The sequence below is a fragment of the Mchenga conophoros genome, linkage group LG11 (assembly GCF_057382185.1).
Source record: "Mchenga conophoros isolate Kocher_MC1m ecotype Shallow Benthic linkage group LG11, M_conophoros_male_GT1.1, whole genome shotgun sequence".
Lineage (NCBI taxonomy): Eukaryota > Metazoa > Chordata > Actinopteri > Cichliformes > Cichlidae > Mchenga > Mchenga conophoros.
This window is the reverse complement of record NC_140536.1, coordinates 24462983-24485702: the sequence shown is the minus strand read 5'-3', so window position 1 is coordinate 24485702 and position 22720 is coordinate 24462983. Positions and strand designations below refer to the sequence as shown.

Sequence of the window (22720 nt, the reverse complement as noted above, 5' to 3'; positions counted from 1 at the left end):
AATTACTTTGATTGATCAGTAAAATGCCCAGAGGAGATGGAAACGCTGTGCGGCAATGCTGCCGCAGAATCTCAATACACTCCAGTGGCATTTCTCTACTCGTGCCCGCCTTGATTTTATTGACATTTGTTTGAGAAACTACACAGAGGAAATTCTTGCTTAGCACCCCGTTAATCTTTGTAAAGCGCAAGAAATCCGTATGAGGTGAGGAGATAAGGAAGAAGTTTCAGACAAAAGCAAGCGCCTTATTCTTCACCTCCTTTCATCTGCTCCTCAATGGTGTAAAAACAGCCAACCGTGGCTGGCATATTCAAGACTTTTCAATGCCAAGCTTGTGGTTTCAAATCAATGCAAGGCAGTGGACTAAATGTTCACTTCAGGGAGAAAAAGATTAGGATACAGGGGTAGCTATTAAAATGCACGGTGTAAGCTTTATCCTTCCCATAAAGCATTGCCGATCGCACCGCTCCAGGGGGAATTTATTCAACATGCACAGAAATAAACAGATAGGCAGAGCTAAAACGCCAGTATTGGGTCTTTATTGAACTTCCATGGTACAGAAAGACCACATTTCTACAGGAATGCTACTAAAAATCACAAGACTGGATATCTGGAGGATTGCACGAGCTACGCATGATGCCACCAGCACTATGTGTGTAGTGGGAATCTGTGTGTGTTTGTGTAACTGGTAGGGGGAGGGGAGGAGGGGGTCATGCCTCAAAGCTGCTTAGAAAAGTTGCCAGACACAAAGTGACATTTGGCTTTGAAAGGGTCTAAAAGACATCACTCACTGATAGGTAAAATAGACATTTTATAAATAATAGATTCAAAGCAACTCTCACAGGTGTATACATGCAGATTCACAGGAGATACAGAAACGATGCTCCTTGATGTTCTACTTTCCTTTGGTACACCCAAGACAGCTAAAAAAAATGATGATAATAATGTGAGAGGGAACAATGGTGGTTTTGTTTTCCAGATTGAGATACTTGGCTGTCGGGTGAAGAGAAGAGGGGGGGAAAAAAGAAGAAAAACATCTTGTTGTGCTAACATCAGTCCTTTGATCACATGTGCAGTTCACTGATACATCAATCTGTCTTTGTAGTGTACCATCCAAACCTTTGGGAAACATCGATTTTCAGCAGGAACGGTTCCTCGCTTCCATTCATGTCCTGAATATTTGAAGTACCTGTGCAGCGTCCGGCAGAAAAAAAGGTTCGCCGAGAAAAGGTGAACGTCGGCCAGATAATTAAGAGAACAAATCATGAGGAAAAACTGAAACAAAAACAGGCTCCTCTGCATAGTGCAGAGGGATATAGCCACACTATTTGCATTTCGGGCGCTCAAAGCGGGGAATAAACAGCAGTTTTTGGAGCGTGACATGTTAAACACATTGGCTGCTGGCTACAGCCGTGCCAAACAGCTTTGTGAAATGCCCCGTTCAGTGTGTGGAGGTGCTCAGAATGGCTTTTTAACCATCTACAAGCCTGTTAATCTGAGCCAAATTTGAGTGTCATGTTATGTAAAAAGAAGACTCTGCCGGGATTGCCATTAATACTAAACAGCTTCACATGTGGGGCTGGATCGGTGAGAACGGTTGTGGAAGCACAGGAAGGGCATTTCGGGGATAATGGGATGCTTCATGGTTGTTTAAACTGCTTGTTTGTGAATTAGTCGTGGCGGGTCGAAGCTTAGCAGAGCTCGGGGCCAAATAAAGGCTGGAAAACGGAGAACATGTCACAGTGACGCAGATCCACATTAACAGAAATTTACACCAAGCCAGAAGGAAGGAAGGACGGACGGACGGAGGAAAGGAGGGAGATGAGTTCAGATGTTCCTTTTTTTTGTTTTTTGTTTTTTTAGACCTCAGGGAAGCAGGAGTGTTTTGTGATGGCTGGATACCTGGGATCCCTGAATTCATTTCACAGTTTAGAGAAAATAAAAACGGTGCTGCGGGCGCACCCTCCGGTCTTGTTGATGCTCCTCCTCAGGCCCCGTAGAAATGTTTACCATATGGAAAAACAGTCACCTCAGAGGTTCACAACAGGGATCCTGACACAGCAAGAGACACAGAGGAGAAGAGTGAGAGGGATAGAAGGAAAGGAAGAAGCTGGGGAGGCCCGGCGATGGAAGGAAAAGGCAGAAGAAGAGAGGAGAAGTGGAGCACAAAAGCCTGAAGCTGGAAAAGTTGTGTACATGCAAAAGGAACGCTGCGTCGCAGGGGGACGGAGAGGGTGGCGGGGGGGGAGGAAGAAACGGAAGAGCAGCGAGGAAGGAGGAGAGGAAGGTGGAGGTGAAGCTGATGGGAGGGGAGGAAGTGAGAGGGGGAGCACTGGAGTGTAGCTCTATAATTATCCTGATTGAGATTAACTTTAAATACTCTCGAATATAAGCATCATTTCATGGATGGTGGTTGGGCGCCTTTTTTGATAGGCCCAGGATGACTCATTCGGTGAGGGAGTTTAAAACACTGATACATCTTAGAGCAGCGCCAACACTTCAGGCCTGAATACTCCACAGAGAATAGCACCACCGTCCAATTACACTCCAGGTACGTCCTTACAGTGCATGCGAAAAGGTAATACGGGTGCTTCACACACAGACACGGAAGAAAACTTCAATCCAGGGGTTGCACGGAGACTCGCACACGCACATGCGGCTTAGAGACTGACACAAACACGCACGCACGCGCACACACTCGGGCCGTGTAGAGCTGGTGAGGCGACTCATTACCTCTCCCTGTCGGTGAAGGAGGAGGAGGTGCTGTGCAGCGTCTGCCGGCTGTCCTCCGAAGCAAGGGAGCGAGGGAGAGCGAGGGAGAGGGGGGGTGCTACGCCACGGGAAAGCGGGGGCGGATGCTGGGAACAGCTGCGATCGTAACTGGGAGAGAAAGGATAGTCAGATAGATAGATGGAGGAAGAGGAGGGGAGTAGGGGGACAAGATTTGCAAAGGATGAAGAGTTAAAGAGGCAAGCAGTCGGCATGGAGTGGGACACAAGTGCGAGGACGAAGAGAGATAAGACAAACGAGAAGAGAAACGGGGCATAAACAGATGCAATAAAGTTAGTTTGAGTTTGAGACAGATATTACAGTAAGAGAGGGCGAGACGGATACGAGGAAACGACAGAGAGATTGAAATGAAGAGAGGCGCGGAGAGGAACGATAAGGAGAGCGATCAGAATGAAAGACACAGAGGGAGAAACAAAGTCAGAGAACATCAGGAACAGCCGATCCATTTAGCATCAGCGAACACATTATCCTGCCACTGTGAGAGAGAATTAGTGCACTCATCGGACTCATTAAAACACTGTCGGAGAGGGGAGGGGGGGGGGGGGGGGAGGGAGGCAGAGCGAGAAATGGGGAAGGAGACTTCACTGTGAGATGTGGGGAGGGAGTCAGAAGGTTGGAGGTGGGAAGGATGCAACAAGGCGAAGAAACGGACGGAGCAGTGGCGCGTGACTGAGGTGTCGTGCCATTACTCCTGTAAGGAGAGGGGAGTTCTGGTGAAGACGCAGTTGAGAGGCGCAGGTTCGGGCTCTTTGGAACACTTAGACGCACAACAAAGCTGTTCTCACCGCCATAAAAGCCCTCGTGCACCCTCATCGTCCCTCAGTAACACCTGTTCTTTCCTGGCTGACTCCTCTCACTGTACGCGCACACACAAACACACACCGTCACACACTTGATGACATTAGCCACACTGACGATTTTAGGGCTGGGAAAATCACTGAGCACATATGCCGCTCTTCTATAATCATAATGAACTGGACTGTGGCCAATTTCCACTATAGGCTATCATTTCGGTCCATCTGTACCCCCTTCCCGTTCCTTCCGCGGCACTTTCTCCCTCTAACACATGGTGTTATTTACACATTTATGACACTGAAGTACGAGCCAGTCTATAGAGAGGAGCTGCTGCCATGTCTCCAGACTGACTCCCTGCAGTTCTCGCTATTCTAATACCACTTGGGATTCACTAAGCAGTGTAGGGTTTTTTTTTGTAATCGGAAGGTTGCCGGTTCGAGCCCCGGCTTGGACAGTCTCGGTCGTTGTGTCCTTGGGCAAGACACTTCACCCGTTGCCTACTGGTGGTGGTCAGAGGGCCCGGTGGCGCCAGTGTCCGGCAGCCTCGCCTCTGTCAGTGCGCCCCAGGGTGGCTGTGGCTACAATGTAGCTTGCCATCACCAGTGTGTGAATGTGTGCGTGAATGGGTGGATGACTGGATATGTAAAGCGCTTTGGGGTCCTTAGGGACTAGTAAAGCGCTATATAAATACAGGCCATTTACCATTTGTTTTTTTGCCAGCGCCAGGTGAAGTAAGTTATCGAAACAAGAGCGAAGGCCAGTCTCAGGAACAGAGAGAAAGGGGGGCTTATCATGTATCAGCTCACGGCAAGCTGGAGGATTATCTGTGGATCTGCAGCCGGACTGGCGGTGCTGGGAGAGATAGGAGACTGGTGGGGGAGATAAGAGAAGTACCGGCTGTGCAGAGACAGGCAGCTTTAGAGCAAGGCACTGACGATAACTGGAACAAAGCGAGGAACCTAAAAGAAGTGTGTGTGTGGGGGGGGGAGAGAACAGGTATTCAACAAAAGGAAGAGAAAAAAAATCCAGTGGGAGCCGAAGGGGAAGGAGAAACGAGGAGGGGAGGGGTAGATGGGGTATGAGGGGTAGATAATGTACGAGTGTGGGAGCAAAATTGAGATTAAGAGAGAGCGTGAAAAGGGGATATGGGGGAGAACAAATCATACCGATGCAGGCAATGAAAAAAAAGTGATACAACAGAAATTCAGGTAAGATGTGCAGATGAGATTACAGTAAGGAAGAGGAGGAGGAGTGCGAGAAGGGGGGGAGGGAGTGTGAGAGTGGGAAGAGAGGGGTCCCAGCGGTCAAATAAATGAGCCGTTATTGGTTTGATCAGCAAGGCGAAGAAGTGCTTCACTACATCGCGGAGAGATAATGGCCATGTGTGTACGGATCACCTCCTACCTGCCTCCCCGGCCTGAAAACATAACACATGCGCACACACACCGCCCACTCTGCGTCTATACGCTCGGGGACGCCACGTGAACACCCAAAACTATAAGACAAGAGATCACTGGTTATAGTTAATGCTTAATCACTGCAACTTTAATGGCTCTAAATGATACATCTGTGCCAATCGTGACTTTTGGGAACACAAGTGCTGTTAATAAAGTCATTAGTGAGCAATTACTCAGCTCTCATTTAGGCCCGTAACATAATCGGCGACAGGCGCACAGACAAGACGGGCAGGCCAGCGTGTGCGGGCAAACACATCTGCAGCCATTAAAGTCTCCTCTTCAAGAAAAACCCCACTCATCTAAACCCCATGCATCTGTCCCATTACACACATGTGTGGGGGAAAATGGTGTCTCTTGCTTACTCGCTTTATTTAAAAAAACAACAACAAAAGTCTAAATACTACTACATAAAAAAGCAAATTCAGCACTCTCCTAAACTGTCTATAAAACATGAGGCATCTGGGTTTTTATGATGGATTTGACTTATAGGTCTCAAAATTAAAGACAATTAGGTGGTTATTAAAGCTTGTTTATGCCAATGAAAAACACCCATATGTCAAAATTTTGACTTACTCAAAAGTTTGAGTTAAAAATCCAAAGTTAATTCAAAATGAACTCTGCCTGGCAAAAAAAAGAGAAAGAAAGAAAAGGGGAAAAAACTCAGTGATGGAAACAAGTTCCATAGATGGTGCCATAAACCTGCATTTTTAATTTATTTCCAGCAGAGGGAGACTCATCTGGGTCCAAGAGGAAGCCTGGCTGTACAGGAGTCTAAGATAAAGTGGTAATGATGCTCACCTCAGAGCTGAAAAATGAAACCAGTCCATAAACTGCAGTTCCTCTAGTGGCCACTTGAGGCTGGCTACAAAAGTGAGTCAGTCGCCACTGACTTCTATGTTTAAATGGCCAACATACACCATTAAAAGGAATATTTGCAGCCTAGTATTAAATACAGTTTTGGCATCTATGGATTATTTAACCTTTATAACAACTGTACAGCAATGACATGTTTTATAAGTCAATTGTTTTGATGTTTTTAAGGCTTAAAAGCTGTGGCAACACAGGTAGCTTCAGTCAATAGCTGCCTTTAAGCTTGAGTCACACAAGCCTAGATACCAGTGTGTTAGCACAGGCCCTGAAAGAAAAAATGTGTATTATGCAGTAGCTGGAGGTTGCTAGCAGTCGCTAGCATAAAACTGGTTGAAATAGAGATACACAGTGCTACACCAAAAACTTCTTGTAGTTGCTTTGGTTGTTAGCAAGTTACTGTGGTACCCTCAGTCTGCACGGAAAACAGCAGGTTGCCTGTAAATGATGCAAACCAGAAATAATGATATTCTGCCTTTAGAGAAGAAGTTGTTTGTTTAAAATGTGTTGGGTGGAGCAGTAAGGCATAACTTTTACAATGAAGGCGAATGTTTTCTGTTTGTGAACTCCATCACATTTTTTCGCAATTACTGCTCAGAGAGTAAATGTAGAGACCGCAGACAAGCGGGCGTTATTCATGTCAACTGTGGGTGACTGTGGTAACATGCTAGCAGGCAAAGTAATCACAAGGAAGTTTCTGGTGGAGCACCGTCAGGAACTTCCAGCGACGGTGCAAGTCTGTGCTTCAGTTTTAATGAGTGAAATTCACAGCAGTATTTTAATCAGTCTGTTAATTAAGACTAATTAGCAGATGTCTGTGTCTTTGTGTTGCTCACATACAGTTTATGGATGCTACTTGCTCAGCTTGCTAACCCGAGTTCGTTAGCCTTAGCCAATTACTCCGTCCACTTGCCCAAATACAGCAAATACAGGCTCCACAAACCAATATGGTCAGCAGCCAAAATGCTAAATTTGAAGCTTCCACCAAACAATGGGTGACATCATGGCTTCATAGGTATGTCCACTTCCTATGTAAAGTCTATCCTAACGAGTTTGTTTTTGGTCTTATTAATTTAAGAGAAGATTATGAATTTTACTTAGCAAATCATGCTGCCATTCGGAGTAAAATAATCAATAAAGCAGGCTGTGATTCAGCCCATGGCTAGCATGTGATTAACACAGTGTTACCTATTAGCACGCATACTTGCTTACTGGTTAAAAAAAACAAGAGAGCGACATCCGAAAACACTCATCTCAAGGACTCAGCACAAGTGAAGATTTTGTGAACCCACCGGTGACATCACAGTTTATGGCCTTGTTTTCTTTTACATATGCTTTACTCTGTTAACACTTATGACCTGTCCTGACAAGTTTCTGAGTCAGGTATAACCTACAGTGAAGATTAAGCCAAGATTACGATTTTGCCTTTCTGCACCCTCTCCTCACTGTCTTTGGATAACAACCAGGTCATCAAATCGAGATTAGTCCACTTACAATTATTAAAATATTAATGAAGTGCAATTATCTAGTAATTAATGAGATAAAAGTCTGAAGACAGAAAAAAAAATTTTTTCTGTAGCAGAATATTTTGTTTTTAATCATCTCATTATGCCTCAGGTTTTTCTTTCAACTCCTTGGTGGGGTTACAAATCCCCATGTTGGGACTGTTCTAATCAAACATTCAGCTGGCCTCAACACATCCCTGCTTTAATGGAAAGAACCATGATTTTAAAATAAAGAACAAAAACAAGATGATAATTAGCAGCTCATACACCTCTCTCAACATTAAAGTGTCCAAGATGCTGCTACATTCATATGCTTCCACTGAAGTGTGCAATTTCAGTTTTTGGAAAATACCCAGTTTCTATTTCTTACCATTGTAAAAAAAAAAAAGGCCCTGAGGTATTTTAACCAGAAGAATCCAGTAACACCACCCTGCTGCGTGTCAGGCTTACACAAGGAAAGTCGCCTCATCCTTACTCAGCAATGCCCACCTCATTTATGTGGTCATGGACACAAACACACACACGACACGGTGGAGGAGAGAATTTTGGTTCCTACCAGAGTTTGGCTGTAATGATGACTGCTGTCAGGATGAGCAGCGAGGAGATGGTCACGGTGACATAGAACTGTGGGTCCACTGTAACACACACATTTACACACACACTCACGAAGTTATTCATCTCAGATTGTTTAGCTGTAGCCAGAACAAAAGAAGAAAACAGTGTAGCCAGCTGAAACATCAAATTGGACGTGCAAGACTCTAGCCTCCAACTATCACACCCATCCGATGACGTCTCCTCTGTGTTTTGCAGTTATGACAGCGGCTAATTCTTCCCTGTGAGTGATGAGAACTTTATTAGGCAATCCCCGCCGCAGACACAGCCGGGTGCACACAGCTGGGTGTCAGCCTTCACCCTCATGACAGCTAATTCCCTAGAGGACTCCTGGCATGTGAGTGTGTTCGCTCACTGCAACTCATGGACACCTTTATTTAGAAATCCTTCATCTCTTGATGCCCACCTTCCTCAGGCTCTGTCTCCTCTGCCTCAGTCCCACCATCCTCCACTCCCTTCTTGGGCTCCAGTGGTGGCTGCATGCTTTCGTCAGGGTAAAGCCAGTTCTCAGGCGTGGCGGTGCTGGCCTCTTGCTGGTTCCCATGCAGGTACAGGTGATCGGTTTCCTGGCTGGAGAGGAAGTGGTAGGTCTCGTCCTCCAGCTGCTGCGTGGGACCCCAGACCACCGCCCACAGAGGGGTGGGCGTGACTTGGGCGGTGACGGACAGCTGGACCGACAAGGCGTCCACCTGCTCCTCGGCCTCTCTGTCGTCACGGTTACAGGTGGAGGGCTGTGTCACCAAAGCAACCAGGAGGAGAGAGATGAGGCCAGTCAGTCGTGCGACAGGAGAGATGGAGCTGGAAGGAAAGGTGAAGGAGAAAGGATGAGAGAGGGTGGAGTGACAGGACAGTTATCTGAGAAAATGCATTGTCCGCGGCCGCCCTGCACGACCTCAACAGCTTAGACATTGATTCTCAAGCCGGCCATCACTCAGAATGACATTTTATGCATCTGCGTCCCACACATCTCTCCACCTCAGAAACTATCCATCTTACCATCTCTCCATCGCTTCACTCTGTTCACTGAGACTCCTCTTCTCCGATCATCTCTCTCTGTAAGATAAAACAGAGGGGCAAGAGAGGAATAAAAGCCAGAAAGGGGGGAGGGTCCTGCTTTTTGTCGCCTCCTTTCTTCTTCTTCTTCTTGTGTTTTGCCACATAAAATCCATGTAAACACAGACAGCAGCAAGAGTGCTGGCGAAAAGCCAACTCTGTCACATTTTGAAAGAAGCACACACGCGGACTCCCCGGGGCATCACAATCTAAAGCTCAACTGTCCGCCACATGTTCACACACATCTGCATGGTAAAAAAAAAAACATCCAGAAGTACACACCGGTCGTCTGCTCTGCCCTGTCACACACATCCACAGCGCACACACACCTGAGCACGGCACATTAATCATCATTAGAGTCGTCATGCATGGAGCGAGTACTCTATAAGTCACTTTGAGCAGAGAGAGATAACTTCCTATCAACAACTACTGCATAAATGCCACAGAAATGTCACTCAGAGACACACGAACACACGCGCTCCGACACATATCAGTTATCATGCCTACCTCTGGCTGTGGAGAGAGGGAATGAGAGAGGGAGACAGAGAGAAAGGGGGAGATACAGGGAGAGAGAGAGAGAGAGTGAGGGAGGGAGGGGAAAAAAAAGCATCGGTTGCCTTAGCGACTGAGACATGCAGAGTCTGGTGGAGTAAGAGAGGGGAGAGAGAGCGACGTGGGGAGGGCAAGAGACTGTAGGAAAGAGATTTAAATGCTAATTATGTGTTTTTTTTTTAAATGGGTTCAATTAAACGGACACAGAGGAAAAAGAAATGAATTTGACGAGCCAAACAGAAATGATACCGAGGACGACATTAATAAGCTCATTTTGGAGGCGGAGGTTAAAAAAAAAAAGAAGAAACCTCTCCAATTGTGTTTACAAAGACAGCAAGGACACCCCAGAGAGAAAAAAAGAGACAGAAATACAGACAGTAAAGAGGAAGAGGCGCGAGAGAAAGGAATGACGGGAATAAAATTTAATTTACATTCATTTACGCTGGCAGAGGAGGCTAAAGAACTGGTGTTTCCAGAGGAGACGGGGTCAGACGGAAATACAAAAAGAGCAAAAAAGAGATGCAAATTTGTTGGTGAGAGTCACAGTGTGACAGCTTTATTGTATGTGAAAATAATATTTACACAGAAAACAATCTGCTTATCGCGCTCACACGCACACTCGCTCACTTTCTCCTTCCAACACTGATACTCGGTCTGTCACACTTCACACCCCTGCACCCTCCCTCGCTGTCACTTCGCTCCCACCCTCTCATTTCCTCTTCATGGCTGCAGGCCGTGGTGTTCTCGGCACGAGAAAGCGGCGCTCACTGGAGAGCGCAGCGGAGCCACGAGCCGGACCCTGCGTCCTCCTCCGCGGCGGCGGACCGGCTGTCTTTTCCTTCATCGCCGCCTTCGTCGTTATCCTCGTAATCTAAATTAGACGAGGGGGGTCATAACGATTTTTCACGACAAGCATCACCTAAAATTAACACGACCGTATTCATTTCGGCAATTCCACGGTTGCTCATTAAACGTGTGAGGCAGCAAATGAAGATGTGAATGTGTGTGAAATTGCAGAGTGTGTGTGTGTACCATCAGTCTCCTCATCATCTTCAGTGTCTCCCTCTGACTCCAGTAAACAGGAATCCATTAGACTGTCTATCCTTGCCGTGACATCACCCCTGTAACATTTACACCCGCAATTAAATAAAGCAGGCGCTTTGAACTCGTTATAGTTCACAGAAGAGCCCGATTTCATCTCAAGTGGACCAAACAGTAAAACTACTGCATAGCAACCTATAGATCACACTCTGGCAACACTCGCATTTAGAAAACAGATGAAAAACAGCCTGAGATGTCTGAGGAAAAAGGTGCTGCTGTAGAAATACGTCTCAATTTTGCATGTTCACTCAATCTATTCTCATTAGATGTGCATTATAATTTACACAGCTGATCTACAAAGGCACAAAACACTTCATATGTGGAGTAAATCACGACTGAACAACCACAGTATGTTCTGATTAATGAGTCCTCAAACTCGGTGTGTCGTGGAAATACTTTCAACTTTTCACAGATTTTTACTCCCGGTACAGTCAAGCTGGTACCACTGCACCGAGATTTCGTGAAAAAATTGGAAGTATTCATGACTTTTCTTTGCAAACCCGTCCAGTGGACCAGATTGAGCCCTGTGGCAGGCTGGTTCTAGCCCCTTATATTCGCCTTAGATTTAACACCCCCTGAACCAAAAGCATGATATCAAGATAAATGTGTGTGTCAAAATCAATTAAACCCATTAGCACATTAAATCCAATTATAGCTTTAGAATTAAAAGTGCAGCTGACCTCAGAACAAACAATGAATATTCAAATAAGGAAGATAATTGAGCAGCTTGGATCTATAATCTTTTTAAGCCAGTGGTGTTGACAAGTATCGCTCCCACCTTTGCCTCCCGGAACTCGGGAGCTGCTCCCAAACGATGAGGTCTTGACCTCCGGTGACCCATCGGTGGTCTCCGCTCCCAGTGGTCCATGCTGCAAAGCAGATGATTCTGGGAGCGTCAGGCCAGGTCAGAGAGGCCAGGTACCGACACTGAGGCAGAGAGAACACTAGAGAGAGACATGATGGGACCGGAAGTCAACGGAGGAACATAAAGTGTGTAAAACTGCGTTTTTACATTCTCGGTAAATTAAAATTGGTTTGCTCGTTTTCCAGCAATACAGCACTGGTCCCCAGTCTAGAACCAGTTCCGCATATTTCGCCTCCCCTAAAAAATAGCTGGCAGAAACACACCATCACCAATCTGCTGGCCTCAAAGCTGGAATTGCTGCGGGATGCAGCCCCCAGACTCTGTCCACAATGATCTCCTTCCCACGGTAATTATCCCAGCTTCTGTTAGCAACACTGCATAATTATTGGTTTTCAAAGGTGCCAAAAAATGGTCTGGTTCTCTGAAGATACCAAAGCAGTGCGGGCTTTGCAACAGCACCTGCAATGGTAAAAAAAGAGAGATGTGGGACTCACAATTTAGCCTGCTCTCTCCATTCGCCAGATCGTAGCAGGATCCAATTAGGAGGCCTCCCGTCTGGTGAATACAATCTGTTACTCCGGTGATACTGCTGTGATTGGTCAGTCTGGTCATCGTTCCTGTGATAATTGGACAGATGTTAGGTGGAAGGATTATGCAGATTTCACTAAATCTGCCTTCCTTTTTGGATCTTCCTCTCTGACACACACACAGCCTACCGGTCCTCCAGTGCAGGATTTTGAGCCAGGCTCGACCATAAGCCAGGAACACTCTGTCTCCCCGCGGGCTGAGGGTTAGACGCCCGCACGCCTCCCCTCCGCAGCCTGTCACCTGGCTGTTCCAGTGGTGCAGCAGCCTCAGGGGGTCTCTATCCGAACCCCGGTTCTCCCACACAGACAACCCTCCCTCAGCCGAGCCGCTGAACACCAGTGGACCCTGAGACTGCGGAGGGCACAAGAGACACAGTTGTCATGGTGATTTAAGTCTTTACCCTGTGTGTGTGTCTGTGTACACGTGTCTTAGAGTGAGTGTATGCATGTTAGTGCAAATGCAAGAGAAGTGTGTGAACAGTTTTAAAATGTCTCTGTGCTTCTGCTGCTGGTTATAAATGGATTTTGCGTTTTGCATGATAAACAACACAGAGGATGACAATGATGTGCTACGCTTTAATGCTTCAGGCATATTATGATGATTGCAAATTGAAAAAAAAAATGTGCATATCCAGCTCTGGGTTTCAATATTCATAAAAAGGCTTTTTTCGCTCAAAATATATACAGTATGCTCTAAAATTGGACGAGCTCCACAGCTTACATCTTAACAAATATCTTTGATTTCCATTTGAAAGCAATAAACAAGGAAAGCTTGCGTGAGGATGATGTGAAGAAATATAGCCGTTTGATTTCCGGGGAAGAGGCTTTTTCACAAATTACTAATCAAGAGTTTGAAAAACTACGTTAGACAGCCACAGAAGGGAAACAAAAAAACTCTTCAAGTTAAAAATAGGCTGAAAATGAAAACAGCTTGAGCATCCTCCGTGTGAAGAGAGCGTGATGGTCAGCAGGTGAGTGACCCACCCACCTGGATGGAGGTGACGGCTTCCTGGTGAGCATTGACTGACTGGCAGTTTTGGAAAGTGTCCCAGCTCCAGGCTTGAACTTTCCCCCCGTCTGCGGGGTGACAGAGTGTGAGGTTAATACACGCTGACAGGCGACTGGCAGTCATTATTGTGGGTTACGGTTGACCCACCTGAGCCTGGCTGCCTAAACTGTGTGCCTCCATCACTGTGATTCAGCTCGATAACTCTGAGCTGCTCTCCCTAACTCACTGGCAGATGATGCCACATTGTCAGACTCTGCATGCATATTAGTCCCATAAACAACAACAACAACAACAACAACAAAAAACGGGCACATACATGCACAAAAATAGGTATGTCACCAACACATACTGTCCTCAGGAAAACACACCTGATCCAGTGATGATGTAGCCATCCTCCTCCGGCACAAAGCAGAGCGCGGTCACAGCGTTGAATGTGTAGATAGACTTAACACACTGCCCTGAAGGAAACAGTAAAAATCGAATTTAACTGACAGGGCGCAGGCCATCAGTCACACAGGCAAACATTGATTACGATGCACACATTTCCCACACACAACCCTCAGGCTCCATCTACCTATATATGTATGATGTCACTCTATGTCGCTGTGTGTGTGTGTGTGTGTGTGTGTGTGTGTGTGTGTGTGTGTGTGTGTGTGTTTGTGTGGTTAAGCCTACCAATACTCAGGGCCCAGATCTTCACATAGCAGTCCACTGAGCCACTCAAGATAAACCTCTCTTTGTCGGACAAAGACAGGGACCAGGCTGTCGAGGGGGTACGCGCAGACCAAACAAAGAGCAGAATGGGGACAGAGGAGGGGAGACGGAAAGAGAAAAGAGATTACGCTGGCAAAAAGCTGTAAATAAGTGATGATGCGCAAAATAAAAAAGAGGAGACCGCAAGACAAAGACTGAAAATGACTAAAAAGGAACCATGTAATTAGTAAGAGAGACTATGGTTCGACTGAGCTGCGTCATCAGTTCACTTCTAGACTTGGTATTTTAAGTTGGGGAAGCAGGTGGGGAGGGGATGTAGGAGGAGAGCCGGAGATGTGTTGGAGTGCAAATGATGGAAGGCTGCCTGCTTCAGACAGACAGTGAACTCTCTAAAGTGTCCACTGTGGTTACCTCTCTCTGGGCTGATCTGATGAACTGCTCCTATAATTACCAAACCGCAGGACAGCGGCATTACTCAGCTCTGCTCGGCCCACATGTTAGGATGTGTGTGTGCGTGTGTTTCCTCACCCAGCCTCTTGCAATACTCAGGGGGAGGTGCTGCCAGACAGGTGACCCCGCCGGTGTGACCTCCTAAGTTCTTGTGCTCTGTTGCAGTGGGAACGTGCCACACCTTCACTGTCGTATCTCGACTTAAGAGTGAGAATGACGGACGGGAAGAAAAAGGGAGGGCTCAGGAGGAAAGAAAGAGAGAGGGGGGAGAAAACAAGCAAAGTTAAAAGGCGTTCCACATAAACCGCAAGAGATTTGCGCCGAGTGATCAGGCGGAGGAAGAAAACCAAATATATGTCAGACAGCGAGGGAGAGAGCAAGAGCCTATTAAGTGATAAATTAGGTGAAATGTTCACTTTGCATATCCATTATGCAAATCGAGTCTTCTTTTCCTGCTTTACCTCCCAGAAACCACCAGGTTGTCAACAGCAACCACGCAGGTGACTATGTCACTGTGACCCTGCAACAGCCTCAAGCGAAACTTCGCCTTCTCCCACGACGCTTTGAGGGATGTAAATTCAGCTTCTGTAAAAGAAATGATTTGTGCAATTAGCAGTGTTGACTCATCAGCACCCTGGCTCGTTAATCTACACACACTTCTTCAATATGGATTAGTCTGCCACTGCAAAGCGTGGGGCTAAATTAGCTCCAAGGATGCAAAACGTGGGCCCTGTCTTCAGGGAAGCATATGCAGCCAGTTGGTTTTAAAACTGGCAGCCTCGTGAGCTTGTTAGGACTCCTTCGGGGCAAAGAAGAATAATCTGATTTTAGATGTTAATCACAAATTAGGGCACCGCTTTGTGCTTTTAACTGCCAGTGACAAATCGTAACGGCAATCTCTCCAGCCACTTTTCTTAATTATCCCACCTTCCTGCCGTAGTAGCCGCTCCTCGTCAGAGCCCGCGCAGTCGCCTGACACGTCCCGACAGTTATCTGACACCTTGGCCGCCGCTGTCCTTTCCCGCTCTCTGCCCATCTCCGCCTTCCTCTGCCTGGCAGCCGGGGCTGGCGCTGCTTGAGCTCTGGACTCCTCTTCTCCCTTAAGGATCTTGGAGGCTGGAGGCGTCTGTGATGGAAGGGCCTCTGGGACATCCTCCCTGTGCCAGTGCAGAAAGCAGGTGCTGAATATATAATCGAGATGCAAACTGCACACAGTCACAGCTTGGTGACAGTGAGGATACCTGCGGAGGATCTCCAAGTGTCATACAAACTAAAATAATACTCCTGTAAGAGTAGTAGTCTGTAGTCTGCCTGCCAGGAGAAAATCAGCGTACTTCATTCAGTTTTATGTTAATGTCCACACACATGCGGATTTCCCTCCTTAGGGGCTCCAATAAGGACAACGACATCCCTGAATGATGTTTACACATGACGAGCAGGAGAAAGTTCCAAATTTCCTAAAGCATGACAGTATTTGACCTGCAATGTGTTTGGATAGACATACAAAACAGATCAAAGGCTTCAAAGTGAATGTTGTTGCTTTTGAAGAATTATGTTTCTCTTCATCTGCCCCCCCACCCGTGGCTGGTACCTCTCCCTCACTTCCTTACACTTGTCTTTTCATCTTCTCCTTTTTTCCGTCTCCCACAATCCCAAGAGTTTGCTGCGGGCCAGAAAGCTGCAGCTGAAGCTCAGCCAATCTGGAACGAAGCTCCGCCTTCCTGGAGATCTGAGAAGGGAAGAGGCACGAGATTGGTTGTAAACCAAGCTGCTAAATCCACAAGTTGTTTATATGCACAACCAACATACCCGGCCTGTCTCGATTTATTAGACTGCAGCCCGCAACATACAGCATACTCCTGTTAGATTGTGAGCTTTGAAATATGCATGAATGAGTGAATCAAGCGTGTCAATTTTAGATTAGGTGGCTGGTTCCTCGGTTAAAGGAGCACTCCCCTAGTTTTTATTTCTCAATTTATTTGTCAGCATTTTACTCTGCCTGTGAAAATCAGTGTTTGTATCTTTCGTGGCTCTCGGCGGAGCTTCGAAATTATCGTGGTTTTTACCAGCAGGAGATTGCGGAATACAGATTTTTAAAACACGGGTTCAGGCATTTGAAAATCTCCAAGGCGCAGTGCATCTAACACGCTTTTGCATTGTGGGAAATGTATTCTTAAAACAGAACAATAAAGTGTTGCTGTGTAATCGTAATATTTGATCATCAGCTGTGGAAGAGCCACTTTAATCTAGGTAAGACTAGTTAAGACTGCCGTCTACTTTTCTAATTAAAAAAGGAACCAGCAAATAGATCTGTCAGATCAATTATTTAAAGAAAAGGCACAACGTTTCACTCTAAAACAGGGGTATCAAACATGCAGCCTCTGCAGGCCACAACTGGACCACCTATTGGCATGCACGTATATATAAATACCTAGAATGGACAGGAGGGCAGGCTAGAGGTAGCAGAGCTGAAGATTTTCATTAGGAGTGGATTAGATCAGAATGACAGCTCAAATAAGTATCAAGGCAGAGATGGTTTGGAGTTGTGCAGGGGAGGGATAGTGGAGATACTGGACAAAGGATGCTGAACGTGGAGCTGTGTGTAGTGAAGGAGGACATGCAGAGGGCTGATGTGAGAAGAGGATACTAAGGATAGGTGGGAGGAAGATGATCGACTGTGGCAACTCCTAAAGGGAACAGCCAAAAGAAGAAGAAGAAGAAGATTGTATTTTGTTGGATAAAAATTGTTTTGAAAGAGGTTAATGATTCAGACCTCTAAGATCATGACATGAGCCATTCTTCTCATTTTTACAGGCTTCTTATAAACAAAGGCATTCCCTGTGGCAAGTAGGTTTTGGAATGAAGATCCATGATCACAAAGTTACAGGTTTCTTTGTAATAACAGAACGTGGAAAAACTGCACTTATTTTTCTAAAACATCTCAGGTTGCACTTCATCTCTTTTGTGAATGGGAGGCTTGTTAAATGCATTCAGAAAGTCGATCTTCACATTGTATAAGAAAAAAGGAGAATTTAAAAGTCTGCTATTATTACATGATTACTATGAAGTGTTTTCACCGGTAGGACCCACCTGAGATCAAACTCGGTTCCTAGTGGCCTATGAACTTAAATGAGTTTGACACCGCTGCTCTAAAATGTAGCGAAGTAGAGAAATAAATGGTAATGCTGAAGGAAAGCACATCAAAATTAAGTTTCTTCTCCCACACGGCAAAGTAACACTTCATTTTTCACCTTTATTGGATTATTGTGATCTGCTCTTTATGAAAGAATCCCACTACGTTGGATACTCTAAACCATTGTGCCTTACCTTTTATTACTAGCTGTGAAAACTGCACATAACACTGTTCTCTAAAGTGATAAGAAGCCAGCTGTATATGTCCAAAGACTAAAGCAGGCTGTTATAAATGAATCTCTCCTTGGCCTGGTTCCTTCCTCTGATTGGTTTAAATACACATGTGTTTAAACCACGAATGTTTGCTTGCAGAGTCGAAATAAAGTCAGACGCACCTGCTCCTCTTCCTGGTTTCTCCTATGGAACAAGCTGAGATGTTTGAACTGGTTAGTATGGGGATTTTAAAGCTATTTTTTAAAAGACTGCAGAGGCAGCAGGTGCATTTACTCCTAAATTTGCACTATAATTGATTTGAAATTGTACCCGTTTTGATCTTTTCCTGCACATAAAGTCGATATCATCTTCCCTGTATTGGTTTTTTAATCTAAACTTTCATCACATTAAGTAAAGGACACAATAAAGCCACTTTCAGCTGCTTCCTTATCCACGAGGGGTCGCCACAGCAGGTGGCTTTGCAGATGTTTTTTTTATGCTGGCTGCTTTTGCTGACGTAACCCCCAGGGGATTGGTTTCTCCTCCTGGGATCAAACTGAGGATCTTTCACTTGTTAGGCGAGTGTGTAAACCACTACATTGTGAAGCAAAGGATGCAATACTAAAAACTCTGAATATAACTGCATTTTAACAACACTGCAAGGAAAATGTTGCTACTCTTTTATGTTTTTCAGTCGCTTCATCACATTTCAATAGAGAGACGATCTGTTTTTATAAATAAGAACTGATTTAATTTGCACAATATGTTTGTTATTGTCACCGTTTCATATTACCTTTATGTTTTGATTCGTTTTTTTATGACGTAAAGTGTAAATGCTCCCGACTGACTTCCTCATAATCAGCTGATTTTTTAGACTTTATCATTTGGGTTTGCTCAATGATACCGTCAAATATGTCAGTGGTTGTTCCTGCTGCATTTCGTTGCCTCAATCCCTGTTAATCTTGTGTCATTTTTCTTTTTGCATAAGATGGCGTGTCCCTTTCACTCACTTTATGAAACTTTAGAGGGAAGCAAGGTCATTATGCTAACAGTGAAACTAAAAAAAGAACTAAACTGATACAAGCTAAATCACTCTTTGAAACAAAATTGAATTAAAAACAAAATGTCAAAAAACTCCGGCGGGAAGCATCCAGTTGCTGTGATACTTGTAGTGTCCTAATCTGCTGGCTCATCTCAGACCATCCTCTGTGATCCAGGTCCTACTTCATTTTCAGAATAGATATATTCAGGATCCTCTTTGTGATATGTTTCCAAACTGAGGGTTTTACTGCATATACATAATTCTGGCAACACAATATTATAACCAGTATTTTACATAAGTGGGGCTCATTTATTTTAGTTTAACATCCATTTCTGTTTCTTAAATGGACAGGTATGCATAAACTTCTATTATGTAAGGTAACAAAAACTTTTTACCCTAACTACAGCTGGAAATATGCATAGTTACACCATAAAGGTCAGGTTTAAGCCAAGAAATTATACAGAATCTGATTATACAGAACATGTCAGTACCAATGTTGCTTCTTCATTTCACAGCCAAACGCTGCATTCGTAAGTGCTGAAATGTGACTGTATTAGAAAATGCCTTTGGCACAGAGGGAATCACGGCGAGATGATGGAGATGAACCTGGTATCTAAACGCAGGTAAATATTACAGCTTTCACGTGCTTTGACTGGCCATCTATCTCAAATGTTGATATGACCCTTGAAGGTTTACCCAGCATGCAATGTTTGACGTTTTCTCCAGTGAATGATGAGAAAACAAATCAAACATGAAGGATGCCATTGCTTGTTTGTGTTACTCCATGTCACAGAGATTAAACTGGTGTCATGCAATTGAAACTATGATGTACAAAGTTTGTCTTTAGACTTTGACACCTGCAGTTTTATATATGTTATTATATATACAGTTATAGATAGAGAGAGAAAAAAAGCTCCAAATTTCAGCCCACCTGAGGCCCTGCAACTCATAAAATGCTTATATAGTAAGAAGATAACAACTTTCATGGATTCATTAAATAGACTAAAGTTACTGCACAAATCAAATGAGCTGGCTCTGAGGGGTCAGGTGGGAAGCACTGGTTGTTTTTCATTGAATGAAGGTTCTCAAACTGACGGAACCAGCTAAACTTAAGGTTTAAAGCTCCGTCCAGATCCTTTACACGTGCTTTTAAACGTGCCTTCATCTAAGAATATATAATTAAAAGAAAAACGATCCTATTTCAGATGATGTGCAGGCTATTTTCGACAACTATGAATGCAGGTGTGTCTTGAAATTGAAATTTTGGCTTGCATTGTTTATGCACAAAATGTTTGGGAAAAACGCTGCCAAATGCCTTTCAGCTGGAAATGTGTGTCACGCCATGCATGCATGCATTTACAGTCCTGCTGCCAGAACCAGGGGCAGCTCAGTACACGGAAATCACTGCTGTGGGGCTCGGCCACTCTCTTATTGCATTCACATTCTGGTCTTTAACACGCAGAAGCTCTCCTGAAGTTTCTGATTATTATATTTTCCAGATGCATTCGGCTCAACCTGTGATCTTCTGCTGTTCCTGGGGCGAAAACTGTCAAATTATTCATTGCACGGTTATTATTAATGCATGTTAATCATGGCTTTACGATGCCAACACTGTTAGTTTTAAGAAGCCTTACTTCACACCTATTTGCAGCTGACTTGTACTATGTGGCAAACCTCTAATGCTTACATTGACTGTGTGGTCTATTGAATAGACAGCTTTGTTGTAGTGACTGTCAGCAGGTCAATATCTATCTGATGTTTTTAATTTAGGCTAAATGTGTGTCTGTGCTGCTCTTGCAGGTATAACCTCGTGCTTCACCTGAGGGAAATTTATTCAGGATTTACACACAGGCTACACGGAGATGTAATGAAGAGGGAAAGGCGAATGAAGTGTTTCTGTACCTTGAATCTTTCCTCTGGGGTGAGATTGATTTTTATTTCCAGATTTTCAATCTGTCTCAACTTCTTCTGCAGCTTCCTCACCTCCCCCATTGGCGTTGTCTAACCCGGTTAGCTACACTTTAAAACTGGCTTTCAAGTTGGAAGAGAGCGTCAAACAAACAGCATTTCCTTTAAATAAAGAGTCTGAAGCGGTTTAAATAAATAAAGATGCATCGAGAGGCTTAGCAGGGCGGCTCAGAGACGTGTCGCCGGATGTTGACGATGTGTTAGAGGTGTATTACTGTCCTTACAGCGCCATCGTGTGGTCCGTTCAGAAAGAGGTGCTAAATCCCGTTAATAAATAATAAAAGTACACCATGTCCTTACTTAAAAACACTGTAATGCGTATGTACGGTTTCGCATACACGAAATGATATAACTGTGTGAGGCTCTTCTTCAAAATCCAGGCCCTGAAGGTCACCATGACAACCGGAGGACAGAGCTGTAAAACTGTGCTGCATTCAAATGTACTCCCCATAGCTTGTATTTCTGAGCGTCCGACGAGTGAAAGACACTCGTTGAAAAATAAATGAATAAATAAAAAATTTAAGGAAACACAAAGTCGGTTAAACTTCATTATTCAGAGATAACAATGTGTCCAGTTAGGAAGCACTAACCACTGTGGATCATTTAACCTGCTTTGGTGCAAAGAAAGTGACAACATGAATAGTGGAGAGGCAACAACAAACAGCACTCCCCCACAAAAGTGTATGCATTTTATCCAAATGCTTTATTAATCCCAGTGGAAAATTGTATTGTTACAGGTGGTCACTTTAAATATAAATATGAAAGATTAAAAAAGTTAACTCTCTAAAAAAACAAGTAAAAATAAGTGCAATATTAATTTTAATATTCCAAAGTTAAAATGATACTATGCAGAGTATAGACAGGATATTGCAAGTGAAAAGAGTCCATTTATGATAAGGAAAGTTGTAAAGATGGCCAGAGGTAGGAATGATGTCCTGTAGAATTCTGTAGTGCATGTGGCTGAATGAGTATTTCCTGAACACGCTCCAGCACAAGATGAAGACAGCGTGACGGATTGTGCAATATTGACAATAGCTTAGACAGTATCCTCCTTTCTGACACCTCTGTCGGAGAATCAGGCTCCACACACACAACATTATTGGCCTTGCGAATCAGTTTATTCACTCTGTTGTTATCCACTTCCCACATTCTGCTGCTCCAGCACACTACAGCACAGCACAGCACGGCTCACGACAGACTCATTTTGCATGTGGTGTCCATAGATCATTGCATTCAGTTTGTGTACTATTTTTCTTTCTTTTTTTTCTAATTTGCTTTTTCCTAGTGTGCTTGTCATTAATGCATGAGACACTATCTGCAGGCCATTCAGGTTGCAGAGGTACTCCACCTCCTCCTCCTCGACTCAAGAGTGGTAGAAGTCGTAGATCCCTAGAAGGGCATTAACCCACCAGGTCTGGTACCTGCTCCTTTACTTGAAGTGGAACAGGAGGAGCACTGACAGAGCCCTACAGTGCATATTTCACCTGTGCTCACAGACCAGCACCATGCATCTTCATCGGCATTTGCCAGAGAACTGGCAGATCTGTCTGTTTCACCTGGGCAATTAATTTGTTTCTTATATACAAATTAATTGTGTATATATATATATATATATATGTATATATATATATATATATATATATATATATATATATATATATATATATATATATATATATATATATATATGTATGTATGTATGTATGTATGTATGTATGTATGTATGTATGTATGTATGTATAGATAGATAGATAGATAGATAGATAGATAGATAGATAGATAGATAGATAGATAGATAGATAGATAGATAGATAGATAGATAGATAGGTGTTACCAGATATTCACTTTTTTAAAATCATTAAATTTTGAAGATTTGTATGGATTTATCCAAAAGCTATGAAAGTTCTTGAAACATTGTCAGGATCTTTACTGTTCTCGTATTATTACAGTGAGCTGCAATGTCTTAATGAGCACAATGATAACAGGTGGCATTGGTTGGCCTGCAGAA

General features: G+C 44.3%; 2 protein-coding genes across 3 annotated transcripts; both read right to left on the bottom strand.

Moving 5' to 3' along the window:
- Positions 1-517: 517 nt before the first annotated feature.
- pianp (PILR alpha associated neural protein) lies at positions 518-9638 on the bottom strand. Its single transcript, XM_085291699.1, has 6 exons — positions 9587-9638; positions 9023-9079; positions 8433-8824; positions 7971-8049; positions 2734-2880; positions 518-2052 (listed from the first exon to the last, which is right to left on the bottom strand). Exons 2-6 carry the CDS (start codon positions 9031-9033, stop codon positions 2031-2033), a joined length of 651 nt encoding a protein of 216 aa, XP_085147825.1. The 5' UTR covers positions 9034-9079; positions 9587-9638; the 3' UTR covers positions 518-2030.
- A 724-nt stretch (positions 9639-10362) lies between these two features.
- LOC146564148 (F-box and WD repeat domain containing protein 10B) lies at positions 10363-21090 on the bottom strand. 2 transcript variants are annotated; one of them, XM_085291697.1, is made up of 13 exons: positions 20647-21090; positions 15968-16086; positions 15285-15514; positions 14819-14942; positions 14436-14557; positions 13869-13955; positions 13562-13651; positions 13173-13261; positions 12314-12536; positions 12092-12214; positions 11511-11676; positions 10664-10752; positions 10363-10502 (listed from the first exon to the last, which is right to left on the bottom strand). In XM_085291697.1, the coding sequence occupies exons 1-13, from the start codon at positions 20734-20736 to the stop codon at positions 10396-10398; spliced, it is 1659 nt and encodes a 552-aa protein (XP_085147823.1). In that variant the 5' UTR covers positions 20737-21090; the 3' UTR covers positions 10363-10395. The 2 variants fall into 2 exon arrangements, with proteins under 2 accessions (XP_085147823.1, XP_085147824.1); XM_085291698.1 differs by lacking the exons at positions 15968-16086; positions 20647-21090 and adding an exon at positions 15599-15935.
- Positions 21091-22720: the final 1630 nt, after the last annotated feature.

Bases quoted from the DNA above. Each gene is read 5' to 3' on its own strand.
- LOC146564148 (XM_085291697.1), bottom strand. From the start codon at position 20,736: ATGGGGGAGGTGAGGAAGCTGCAGAAGAAGTTGAGACAGATTGAAAAT. The intron at 13,956-14,435 runs GTGAGGAAACAC...CCCCCTCGACAG, and splicing joins TGAGTATTGCAAGAGGCTGG to CCTGGTCCCTGTCTTTGTCC. The intron at 10,503-10,663 runs GTACACACACAC...CGTCTAATTTAG, and splicing joins AGATGATGAGGAGACTGATG to ATTACGAGGATAACGACGAA.
- pianp (XM_085291699.1), bottom strand. The intron at 8,050-8,432 runs GTGGGCATCAAG...TGTGTGTTACAG, and splicing joins GGAGACAGAGCCTGAGGAAG to TGGACCCACAGTTCTATGTC. The intron at 2,881-7,970 runs GTAGGAACCAAA...TTTCTCTCCCAG, and splicing joins ATCATTACAGCCAAACTCTG to TTACGATCGCAGCTGTTCCC.